Source organism: Rhipicephalus microplus, chromosome 6 (assembly GCF_043290135.1).
Source record: "Rhipicephalus microplus isolate Deutch F79 chromosome 6, USDA_Rmic, whole genome shotgun sequence".
Taxonomy (NCBI): Eukaryota; Metazoa; Arthropoda; class Arachnida; order Ixodida; family Ixodidae; genus Rhipicephalus; species Rhipicephalus microplus.
In genome coordinates, this window is record NC_134705.1 from 112,470,874 (window position 1) to 112,484,072 (window position 13,199).

The following is a 13,199-nucleotide window of genomic DNA, read 5'->3' on the forward strand; positions in this document are numbered from 1 at the left end:
AAGGCTCCCCGGGTGCGCGCTCTCCCCTTGGAAGCGTGGCTTCGCCGACGAACCTCCTCACCCCACATCCGCGGCCGAACAAGCCCGCGAAATTTCTAGAACGAAAGAGGCGTGGTCACGCCGGGCGGAAGGTATTTAATCGAGCAGCCGAGACGAGAGAGCAGGAGAAGACGGAAGTTAGCGCCTGAGCGCGTAGGGTATACCACCGTGTAGTCGGCGAAGGTTTTGTCCGTAGGGACAAAGCAGAAGAAGAAGAGGATTTCCACCTGAGGAGTGAAGGCTAGAGCTACCGGCAAGAGCGTGTGTTTACCACTATCGAGCGAAGGCGCGTGGCAACAGCTGCGTGTGTGAAGCCGACGTGTTTCCGGCGAAGAAGTTTGAAGCTTGGAGAGTGGCCTATTGAAGGCGTGAGGTTTCCTGGAAGAGAAACTTCAGGGGGCTGCGGAACGACAACAACACTGGACTTTGAGTGAGTGATTCTCGGAAGAGTATCATCCGGACTTTTGTTCCAAGAACTTTGGACTGAATAGGTTTTCTATCTCTTTAGTCTTTAAGTGTCTTGGTTGTTCAATGCATGCGACTGCATTGTAGTGCGTATTGTTGTCTGTGTCCGTTGTTTCGAGTGTGGCTGATTGTACTGTGTAGTACGTTGTTTGATTGGTGACATATTGTATGCAACTATTGTGGAGTGTGCATTCTCGTGTGTTGTTTTCGATCTGCCATTATTGAGAATATAACTTTGTTTGTTTATCAACTCTCGGCTCTGACTTGTTCTTTGGGCCACAGCCGGCGTCCGCTGGCGCGCCAAAAAGGACCACTTCTAAATTGTCCACGCTTTCGTGGTGCGGTTCGGGGGGCTGATACTTCGGCCCTTGGAATTAGCCCGGCGATCGCCTTCCTAATTAACGGGACCTGTGTGTGACAATTAATCTGGCGTCCGCGACAGGACCTTTTGGTGCACAGTGTGTCCAAAGTAGTGAGAAAGAGCCTCGAGTTGTTGATAGTGCTATCGGAACGATTTTGTGTGTTTGCAGTGTTCTCGTTAACGAGTGCAGGAGAGTGTTCCGATTGGCTGATTTAGGTAGATACTTTTTGCACACGGCCAGGCTTTATTTGCGAGACACCATGGATCTCGAAAAGTTAGTAGCTCTTGGTGAGAAGATGGGTCTTTCTGGCGCCGAACTACGGAAGTGGGTAAGCCAGAAGGAGAAAGAGGTGGTGGAGAGAGAGAGGTTGGCAGCTGAGAGGGCCAAGGAAGAAAGAGAGCAACAATTGAAGTTAGAGTTGGAGAGAGAAAAGTTGACAGCCGAAAGGGCGAGAGAAGAAAGAGAGGCAAAGGAGCAACAGCTGAAAGAAGAAAGAGAGGAAAGGGAACGGCAGCGGCAACACGAGATGGAACTCGAGCGGCTCCGTTTGCAACAGCGAAGTGAAACTACCGTCCAAGCTAGAGTTGAAAGCAGCGAACGGGAAGATCATGGCTTCCGCTTGAACCCAAGCAAGCTGCTCGTCGCGTTTGATGAAAGGAAGGACGACCTTGACGCGTACCTTCACCGATTTGAGACGATTGCAAAGAACCAGAATTGGCCGAAACATCAATGGGCAACTGCTTTGAGTACTTGCTTGAGTGGTGAAGCGCTCAGTGTGTACGGTAGGCTGACGCCGACCGATGCAGCCAACTACGCAAAGGTGAAAACTGCTTTGCTGAAGCGATTTAGATTCACTGTAGAAGGTTTCCGGGACAGATTTCGGACAGGAAAGCCAGCTGATGGTGAGACGGCTACGCAAAATGCCGCCCGACTTTGCCATTATTTCGACAGATGGATTGAACTTTCAGGGACAGCGCAGGAGTACGATGAACTTAGAGAGCTCCTAATTAGAGAACAATTTCTTACTAGTTGCCACCCAAGCCTGTCGCTGTACTTGAAAGAGAGGAAGGCTGAGTCACTTGAAGGAATGCTTGAATTGGCTGATCAATTCTTGGAAGCGCAAGGTGGAACTAATTTGGCCAAGGTCAAGAAGGATTGTCCCGATTATTCGAAGAAATTGGCTCCCGAAGAAAAGAAGCATGCACCAGAGAGCATTCCGCGATGTTTTCTGTGCAACCGAGTGGGTCATCGCGCGAAAAACCGTCGAACGATCTTTACGAGCCCTACGGCAGTAAAATGTTTTAAGTGTGGTCAGACTGGGCACAAAGCAGACGCATGTCGAAACGGAGCGAGTCAAACTCACCAGGTATCCTGTGTGCTAGCAGCACCGAAATCCGATGATATTGCTGTCACCGATGGATTAGTAGAGTTGAAGAATGGGGAGAAAATTCCTATTGTGGGTGCTGTAATGTCAAAACAGCCAACCGGTGTTACAAAGGGAATGCCAACGCTGCCTTGAAAGGTTGCAGGCAAGAAGATTACGGTTCTAAGAGACACCGATAGCTCCACGGTTATCGTGCGGAGAAATTTGGTACGGGAAAGCGAGTTGACAGGCAGAACGAAACCAGTTTGCCTAATTGACCGTACGGTTCGGATGCTTCCCGAAGCAGAGATTGAGCTGGAAACTCCGTACTTCAGCGGGAAGGTTACCGCTCTATGTATGACGACCCCCCTTTGCGACCTTGTCATCGGAAACATCGCCGGGGCGCGAGGACCTAATGATCCGGAATGTTTGGGAGAAGACCCTAAAATGGAGCCCTCGCCAACCCAGCGACCGCGAGATACAGTGGAGGAGCATCCCGTGACGGATCTCACTAGAGCCCAAGGTGAAGCCGCGGCGCAAGAGACAGCGAATGAGAAGACGATCGTGTTGAATGAATTCACGGGCTGAGCAACTGGACTTACGTCGGCACGACCTCAACCGACCGACAGTGTAAAGGAGACGGAGTTGGCCAGCCGGGCAAAATGTAGAGACATGATCAAGCTGGTAAATAAACAGACAGGACCCGTTGAATGTTATGACCCGTTAACGGTGTCGGAAGTGACAACGATGGCTGAGACGCTGCCTCAGATACCGTCGTTGGAAGGGGCTCAACGGAACAAAACGGGCAAAAACAATAAGAAGAGATCGAGAGAGCACCGCAAGAAAGGGCGCAAGCGCCGCTCAAAATACACAGGATAGGTGCTGAGGTAGAATCGGATTGTGTCTGGCAGGGCTGAGTGCCATATGCTGTGTTAATGTTCTTGTTGTCCTGTGTCGCAATTGTATGTTGAGTGAGTCAAAATGTTTGTTTCGGTGATGTGATGTATGGTAATGATGCGAGTATAGTAATTGTAATGAGAGAACTTTATACATTTGTATTATTTGGAATGTGTGATGAAGTGTTGTAGTCATGTATTTGTGGCTATATTTCATGTGTCGTGGAATCGAATTGCAATGTACAGTTGTATTGAGGATCTATTCCGAATGTGAAGTGTCATGAGCGACGGTTTGTGTTACAGTCTTTAAGAGTGTGTGGTGACTGTTCGCGCTCGTTTGTGTGGTTTTGAATATTATGAGATAATATTCTGAAAGTAGGGGGCAGTGTCACAGAACGAGCGCTAAAAATGGGCGCGCCGCCAAATTCTTGCGATAACGCGCGGGAGAGACACCTGGAGGTCAAAGGAAAAAAAAAGAAAACAAACATCCAAGGCTCCCCGGGCGCGCGCTCTCCCCTTGGAAGCGTGGCTTCGCCGACGAACCTCCTCACCCCACATCGGCGGCCGAGCAAGCCCACGAAATTTCTAGAACGAAAGAGGCGTGGTCACGCCGGGTTGAGTCATCCATCGCGGAGGGCATTCCAACCGTCTCGCCCTCTCCCCAGCCTTCGCTGAGTATCGCGCCGACGAAATGACGAGAACTTTCTGGAATGTCGTGCGGAAGGTATTTAATCGAGCAGCCGAGACGAGAGAGCAGGAGAAGACGGAAGTTAGCGCCAGAGCGCGTAGGGTATACCGCCGTGTAGTCGGCGAAGGTTTTGTCCGTAGGGACAAAGCAGAAGAAGAAGAGGATTTCCACCTGATGGGTGAAGGCTCGAGCTACCGGCAAGAGCGTGTGTTTACCGCTATCGAGCGAAGACGCGTGGCAACAGCTGTGTGTATGAAGCCGACGTGTTTCCGGCGAAGAAGTTTGAAGCTTGGAGAGTGGCCTATTGAAGGCGTGAGGTTTCCTGGAAGAGAAACTTCGGAGAGGTTTCCTGGAAGAGAAACTTCAGGGGGCTGCGGAACGACAACAACACTGGACTTTGAGTGAGTGATTCTCGGAAGAGTATCATCCGGACTTTTGTTCCAAGAACTTTGGACTGAATAGGTTTTCTATCTCTTTAGTCTTTAAGTGTCTTGGTTGTTCAATGCATGCGACTGCATTGGGTGACATATTGTATGCAACTATTGTGGAGTGTGCATTCTCGTGTGTTGTTTTCGATCTGCCATTATTGAGAATATAACTTTGTTTGTTTATCAACTCTCGGCTCTGACTTGTTCTTTGGGCCACAGCCGGCGTCCGCTGGCGCGCCAAAAAGGACCACTTCTAAATTGTCCACGCTTTCGTGGTGCGGTTCGGGGGGCTGATACTTCGGCCCTTGGAATTAGCCCGGCGATCGCCTCCCTAATTAACGGGTCCTGTGTGTGACATCGACCAGCCCATCTGACGTGAAGTGCCTCCTCGTCGACCTCTGCACGGACGGATGCGCACGAGGGGCTCGCCAGCTACAGCAATGCAACTAATAGGACGACCCACGTCGTATTAGTTCCGACCCACGTCGTATTAGTCGCCTTGCTGCTGTCTGTGCGGAAGGCGTCGCGGAGGCACCTCACGTTGACAGTCGGAACCTTTTTGCTCAATGAAAACATTACCGTGCTATCGCCATCTTATCGAAACCCACTCGCTCGCCGCACGGTAGCGATCCATCCAAGACACCACGGAGGAAGGAAAGCAAGGCACCGAAGGGGTGAGGGTGCTTCCGCACGATGGAACAGCCGCAAACACTTCCCTTGTTTCCGTGACTCAGCGGCGACGACAGTAATTGTCGGCGTGTCTTCGGTAGATCCGCGGATGAGCGAAAATTCGCCCCATGTCTTTGCTTCAAACGACCACCAAGCAGGCAATCTTGGGGGAGTTAACAATGCCCTATCTGAGACTTCCCCGGCGTCTGAATAGGCAGCTCGAGCACCCAACGGAAGTGTTTCCTTCGCTACCCTATTATGTATCTCCGACCCCGTCCCTCCTTAACACGGATTTTGGCGGGGGCTGCGCCACTTAGCCGGAGAGGGACAATGGAAGAGCTGGGAGCATGGCTGAAAATGAGGTGCAGGTGTTCAAGTTTGGTCCGTGGCACTGCGTCATCAGCGCGTCACCTCCAGGGGCGAACTATTGCTCGCGCTGGCATCCTCCTCGCACCCCTTCTTTTCCCTCTTTAGTGCGATGCGAGACCAGTAATTCCAAATCTGCGGACGAGGACAGTTGGGCGCAGGGAGGAGAGAGCGAATGGCGAGAGAAGTGGCGAAGCGCTGCACCTACCCTCTCCTACACGGATTCGCTCGCAGGATTTCAAGCTGGACGGTTGTGCCCTCACGATCTCCGACGCCAGCGTAGCTCCCGCCGACTGGTTCGCCCTCCGCGGTCTCCTGACGCCGTGCAGCTCTCGCATTGTGGCGCCCCGCCCTTGGGCTGCTTCGACCGGATCCCCATTTTCCTATCTCCTTCTTTTTTCCGTCGCTTGCCTGTCTACTTCTTCGTCTATTTTCCTTCTATTCTTTTAGGAGCGAAGCTCCTTAAGGCGTGGGCTGTGCGTCCCCTGTATGTAGCCACCTCTCGTTCAGTTCTAAGTATTACGCTAGCCACCGCCCGATCTAAAGGGTACAGCCATATCCATCCGTCCATCCATCCATCCATCCGTCCGTCCGTCCGTCCAAAAGATGCAAGATGTTATAAACTAGACGGCGGTATGCGTAGTTGATTATGAAAGATGCGAGGTGTTATAAAATAGGAATGATGCCACATATGGCGCGTGTCATCGTTCGATATAGTGCGGCGACGTACGCTAGGGGGAGCGTTGCAATAAAATCGAGTGGGCAAAATGTACGGAGGATTCATGGTTTACCAGGTTTACCTCCGGAGCTTCGCCCACTCATCATCATTCACTTCGTGGATATGGCGGCATTTTTTTTATCCCTCCTTCCCCCCACCCCTATAAGGCACTGCGCCGTGTCGCCTGAAGGCAGACAGAAATTAGGTGCCTTTTTCCTCTTTCTTCTAACCACTACCACCACCTCTCCTACACCCTCTCGCACCACATGCTCTGATTGCTAGTGGTAAGGATAAGAACGGGCGCCCGCAGCTGGTGCTATGGCTAAGGGAGTGATAGTGCTGAGATACCACCTACCGACGCCTGGCACAGCCTAAGATATGCATTCGTATTTAAAAAAGAGCAATGAAGACCGTGGTTCACTGGTCCGAGTGCAGAGTGTTTGAGACGCCTGGTCTAGGGCAGCCGACGGCAGAAATGCGTGGCCGGAGAGAGACAGCTCCTTTCGTAATGCGCGTGCACCATGTTATATGTCTGATACAGAGAACGTTCTAAATTCGAAGCATTTCTTGGCGAACTTCGGCGACTTTGACAGTGTCTATCTATCTATCCATCTATCTATCTATCCGCCTACGACATTTAACTTTCCTGGCCGTTTCGATAATGAATCTACACCAAAATTGGTATGGCATAACATGACTGTATGACGAGCATACATGAGTAATCTTAACATGAAAATCATGACATGTACGTCATAAATTGCACATCATAGTCTTTCTGCTCTGCTGTGTTTTCGCTCACATGACATTGCGAAAATGGTATGATATGACATGACTGCATGGCGAACATAGGTGACAGGCCATAACGTGAAAATCACGACAGGGATGTCATGTAAGTCAGACTACACGCTACGCTCATGGTGCTATCGCGGCCGTTTCGCTAGCTTCACATATACCAAATTTGGTCTTATGCGACTTGAATGGACGGTGAACACAAAGGCCAGGTGCAAACGTGATAATCATGGCATGGAAGTCATGCACGGCATAACGCATCAACCTTCCTCATTCGTGCTTGGCACATCATTGATTCCCACAGTACGCGAGATCTGGCAATTTTTTTTACAACCTCAGTTCATCATCAAAATTAGCACTGGCGTCACAAAAGGCATTCACATATATGAGACATGATTTGCCGGAATTTTTTTAATGCATCATTAGCATTGATAATAAAAGAACACTAGGCATATATAGAATGCAGATTTCATGTATGCAATAATTTGGAACAATAATTTTTATTTCTGGTGATGTATACCCAAAAACAATAACCGTTTACATATGCCTGCTTCATTTTATTTTGTGTGGGTGTATGCAATTTACAAACTTGGCATATTTCGTGTAAACTGAGAGAACTGACCTACAAAGTCGTTTCTTCTGTCAAGCTTTTTGGAACCTTGTGGGCATTTAGTGTCGTCCAATGTGTGAACATGCCAGACTACTTTAGTCCGCAATAGTGAACAATCAATCCATCAATCAATGAATGAATCAATCATTCGCTTGCCCGAAACAGCCAAATGTCTTTTTTGCACACAAAATAATACTAAAAGAACAGGAATCACTGTCATTACCATCCTGAGGGGCACCATCTAAACTAGTTGCGCCTCTGAGTCGAAGCCAAAGCGCGCTCGAGAAACTGGCCGAAAGCGGGCATTGGCCCCCCGAGGCCTTGATGCGCGCGCCCTTGCCACCCGGCCTGCACTACCCAGACTGCTCTGGGTACTTTGCTGCAATGGCCTGGCAAACATGAGTTTTCAAGCGAACCAAATGTCGCCGCTGTTCTTGAAAGGCTGTCTGCTGTTCGGGCGTCCATAGGATCTGCGCAGGCTCAGCACACAGCTGCGCGCGTGAACGACATCACTGACGGTGCATCCATTCGTATATGTGCTTGGGTTCGACGCAAAGAATGGCATTACTAACTGCGTTGCCAATGAGGCTGTTATCAAAACTAGTGAAGAACGGTTTTTGTAGTGTCGCCAAGCCATATATCGCTTTTGCTGCAAAACATGTGAAATAAGCTCTCTGAACAATCGCACCTTTGAAGTGACACTATGATGCCTTCTTTCTCATTTTTGTATGAAAACCTTGTCTGCAACACTTAACTCTCAACAGACTTTCATTTCGTAAGAATTCTTTAGGTGTTCCCCATATGGCAGGACAACTGTAATTTTTGAAGTTGTTTCGAAACTGCAGTGCACATTAAGTCGAAGCTTCCAAATGAATGAGGTCCTCCATTGAGCAATGAGGTTTTCAGTGTTGCAGCTCTATTGCGAGAAACGCATGTCTGGCATGGTGACACATGCCAGACATGCGGAGAACTCTACAAACTTGTCCTCCCCCTCCGATATGGTCCCTTGAAGTTCTTTGTGCCAAGTAATCTCGCACAGCGATCGTAATGTGCAACGAGATGCGGACCAAGAGTGACGATGTCTGCATGTTAGCACATCTCAACTGGTATTGGTTGAGCAGCAAGGAAATACTTGGACAAATTGAGGCACGCAAGACATACATCCCTCAGTGTTGCATGTGCACCTTAATTCATCTACAAGGCAGAAGTTCAGAAGATGGAAGCTTGGAGAGATGAAAATCACTTGAACAAAAGGTTTCATGCAAGTTTCAGGGTATGTGGATAGTGCAACTTGAAGGAAAGGACAGCAGCAACACATATACTTTCCTCCAACAAACTCATGACAATAGTTCTTTATTTTCTTCCACAGCAGCAGCAAGTAGCAGTACATCACAGATCGCGTTTTTTTTTTCTCTCCGCGTTCTCTTCAAACCAGTAGAGTTCAGAAGCCCAACCAGTGCTGGCCGAGTTCGCTATCATAAATTAAAGAATTGTACACACTTCCGGACGCAGCGCCAACGCCGGCTTTCTTTCGGGCTTGTCCAGCAGAACTTTTTTCTCGCACATTAACACACACACATGCATGCACACACCGAGATAAAATGCGCAAACCACAATGGTTGCAAGCACGAAAATGGCCACAATGAAATCAACACCAAGTGCACACACACAAAGACAGAAAAAAAAAGAGCAATAAAAGAGAAGCGCAAACCCACAGCAAAAACTGACTATAAAATAAGGCAGGAAACATTGACGTGAAGGTTTGCAAGAAACTGAAGGCCATAGGAAAGTCTTGCTTTTATCAATCAGTGCTGAAAGCTTATATCCTTTTATCTATATATATATATATGTATATTTATATATATATGTATATTTATAGGCTCTCATGATATATCTCTATATGTAGCATAAGCTGTCAGGCCATACAATAGACTTCTGTATGTACACAAAGCTAGTTAAACTATGATGCTGCATTTTTTTTTTTTGCTTTTTCACCTCAAACCTTACTGTTCACAACTTAGGTCTTACTCATCAGCCCAAACACCATGTTAAAGAGCGTAAAATATACTAGATGGGTTGCAAAATGAACAGCACGACAGATTGAATCCTGCCAATTTTGTTCCTCACTCTCCACTTGTCCCTCACAAATTCGCAGAAGGTGACCACACCAAAATATACGTCTTTTCAGTGAACACACCTTCAGAGGCACTTGGCAACTACTTCCGCGAGACAGTTGCACCACACGAAGGTATGGAAGGCATTAACTTGAGGCTGGGCAATGCGAACATGCGTTAAGTTAGTTGTGGGTTGAACAAAGACTGCTCGGCACACTCACCGCAGCACAATTCACACAAGAGATTGGGGGGTGGTGAGAAAAACCAAAGATGAATCAGCTGAGCTTTAAAAGCTGCGGTCAAGTCGTGGCAGTTCACAAAGAAAATTATCAACTGTTATCCCAAAGCAATAAAGAGTGTTCAAAAATTTTTCTTGTATGTTTTACCCAAACATGTGAAAGGACGCAATTCTCTGTCATTGGCTTACATTAGACATAGTTCCAGCTGGCAATGCACACACAGCACAGATACACTTCCACTAATAAAGAAACAAAAGACAACCTGTGCAACAGCACCAAAAGCTTGTATCAATGGGAAAAGGCTACACTGAGTGCCAATACATCGGGTAGGTGCAGAACACATCCACTGCCTGCAGCTAAGTGCAAGTGTTACAAAAAAAACAAGGTGTCTTTGAAGTCGGGGGCTTGCCAAAGTGTTCACACACACACACAAAAAAAAGAAAAAGCGATGCCAGTGCCTATGCAATACATAAATTACTCACACAAACTCCAACTAAAATGATTACAATAGCAGAAGTTTATCAACAGACAGTCAACTGCCACAAACAACCTTGCAGAGAGACTTCACACGCACCACACAGAGGAGAGGGAAATGGTGCACATTTATAATTGAGCACAGAAATGGTCACTCACAAACTGGTCATTCCCAAGCATCTGGAAAAGAAAACCCTTCCTGCGACAGTCCAGTTGAAATGCACTGTGTTGTCTTCACTAGAGGCTGTCGTAGACCGATAATGGTAGTTCCACAACCCAGTGAAGGGGAGGAACAGGTGCGAGGTTTGGTACACAAAAAGAAACTCGGCCTACATAAGCCAGTTCACTTATTGGTGTTCGCCGGCAACTTCAATTACACAGAAACGACTTGTGTAGTTTGAAGCACTCAACACTTTCCTTATTGAAAGTGGAGCTGGAAGCAAAAGGTCCACCATAGCGTGTGTTGATGAAATCTTGGACAGAAAGCCATGCAACAAAGCGCTGTTATGCATCGACGTCGTTTAACGCTTCATTACGTTAAATATTCTTTTACCTAGTGCGCGTCTACACTAGACCATGACTCGTTTGAAGTTGCAATACTTGTGGTCTTTATAGGAAAAATGCACGTGCCAGCACACTCATCAGTGCTACTGGCAGGCTCTTCCAGAAAGCTAGTCCAGTGGAGGTGTTGCATTGACTTCATCTATGATTGGAAGAGATCAGCACAGTAAAACACAAGCTTTGAAGTGCGAAAAAAACAAGACATAGGCACAAAAACGAAAAACCGAGGCAGGAGTGATCCTTGATTTCGATAAAGTACAGCTTCGATGAATGACCATTCCCAGGTTCTACCGAAATCCAGCAAGCGGTAAAAGAGGACAAATGACGCTGAATTTTTATCAATGCGAGAGCTTAGAAATAGGGCAAGAATTCTTGAGTGCGTGTAAAGAAGCTACCTTCACGGTGCCACAGAATGAATGCAGTTGAAGCCTGAAGTATACACTACACTCAAGCTTTACATGCCACGTACAAAAAAAAAAAAATGCTCTCCGGACTTGCCTAACCCTAGAGTGTACGAGAGAGGCCAGGTTGTTTATTATTGGTACAATCTCACTACACGCAAATTTTTCAAACACTTTCTTTTACACAAATCTAGTGAACAATTTATCTTGTTGCTACATATTATAAAGCTGCAAAGATGCTTGAGTGTTCACATTTGCAACAAACAGAGCCCCACCTACTCTGTGTGCAGTTCAAAGGTCATGCCAGGGAGAGAAGTTTGCACACTCATTTCACATGGTCAGACGCGTCTTCAGCTAGACAATGGTGTGTGCAAATGCCAAAAGGCGCCCAGAATTCTTGTAACGAGAAATGCCCTGGTGTTCAAAGGGGCACAGACACAAATGGTACAGCTGTTCTAACCGGGGCATGATGTTTATTTGCCAGATTACGAGGTCACCTGCGTACTGCACTACCAGCATAGAAAGAGAGAGAGAAAAAAAAAAAACTGATGAAACTGGCCTTACCTCCAATTTTTTTTTTTTTTAATTTCGCGAAATTTTGAGGACGCTTCCCACGAGCCCTGGAGGGTACACAAAATATTTTAACAGCTCTCGTGGCATCATGTGCGTGCCAGAAAAGCCGCACATGCCTACAAACAGCTGGACCGATTGCTCAACCAAGCGTGGTGACAACGTGCCCTCATTTGTTTTTTTTTTTCTTTTTTTAATACAAAGATGGTAACTGCTGAAATGAAAACAGTTCTTGTTCCAGCTTCTCCAGTCTTGGGAGAGGATGAAATCAAAGTACATGATTTGCATACAAGTTCCAAACACAACAGACAGTCTGCACTTGTCTTGCTTCGGTGCCTTGCAGACCGGACGAAGCCGGCCGCTCGGAAATTTAACACAAGCACACATGAAGAAAAAAAAAAAAGGGGGCTTCTTTTTCAGCCCAAAGGAATTTCCAAAGGGAGGAAACGTCATCCACTCGGCCACGCAGATGCACACATGCCAGACAAATGTCACTTAAGTTTTCTTGAGATGAGACCGGCAACCTGTCAAGCGCTGGCATAGGGGGCTTGGCATGAGGCACCGTTAGGCTCGGTGCTGGACACAAACAGGAGAGAACTGAAGCTCTCGTAGGTGGTAGATTGCAAACATTTTTTCTTCTTTTTTTTCCGGCTCGCACACGCGCGCCCACACTCGCACAATTTCAGTTGAGGTGGAATCCCTTTTCGCGGGTGGCGGCGAGAAGCCTCTCTCGAAGCAGGGCCTCGGAAGAGTAGTCGGGCAGTTTGAGGTAATGGGCGCACGTGTTGACCGACGGGAAGGAGCCGTCGGAGGCGTCCACCTTGCGCACCACAGTCAGCCTCGGGTGCAGGTTGGCAAGGCCACCAGGAGGCAGCGACGAGCAGCCTGTGGTGAACTGGAGGAAGGCTTTACGCTCGGATCCAGTCATGTCGACCAGGACGTTGACAAAACGCTGGAAACCAGGGCTGTGGCATTGAAAGAAAAAGGAGGTAGAAAAGACGAGGTGAAGATGCTGCAACTTCAAAAAAAAACACGCAGGTAAACATTGCCGGGGAAAACTTTTGTTTTAATGTAGGTGCAGCGTTAGCACCATCAACACAACCACCAAGCGAGAGTTGACTTTGTAGTTGCCGCTTCAGGCCCAGAGGAGGAGGAGGAATAAATGAGGAAGAACAGGGAGGTTAGCCAGTTCCCAGACCGACTGGCTACCCTGTACCCAGAAATCACAATACAACTATGAGGGATGCCGTAGTGGAGGGCTCTTGAAGTTTAAATTGATTGGATTTCTTTAACGTGCACATAAATCTGAGTACACGGGCCTCTATCCATCAAAATGCAGCCAACCAAAAGAAGATGAAGCGATGCATGCACACCGTGAGAGCTTTGATGAACCTTAGAACGAAGCAATAAAAAAGAAGAACAGTTCAAATTGCATCTAAGCACTGAG

The 13,199-nt window shown here is 47.8% G+C and overlaps 1 protein-coding gene across 1 annotated transcript in view; it reads right to left on the reverse strand.

Annotated features, from left to right (window-relative positions):
- Positions 1-11,992: 11,992 nt before the first annotated feature.
- Positions 11,993-13,199, reverse strand: part of Ufd4 (ubiquitin fusion-degradation 4-like) — a 163,437-nt gene continuing 162,230 nt past the window's right edge. The window contains exon 43 of the mRNA XM_037418885.2: positions 11,993-12,717. Within this exon, the coding sequence (XP_037274782.2) occupies positions 12,435-12,717 (283 nt within the window). The 3' untranslated portion in view covers positions 11,993-12,434. The remainder of the gene's footprint in view (positions 12,718-13,199) is intronic.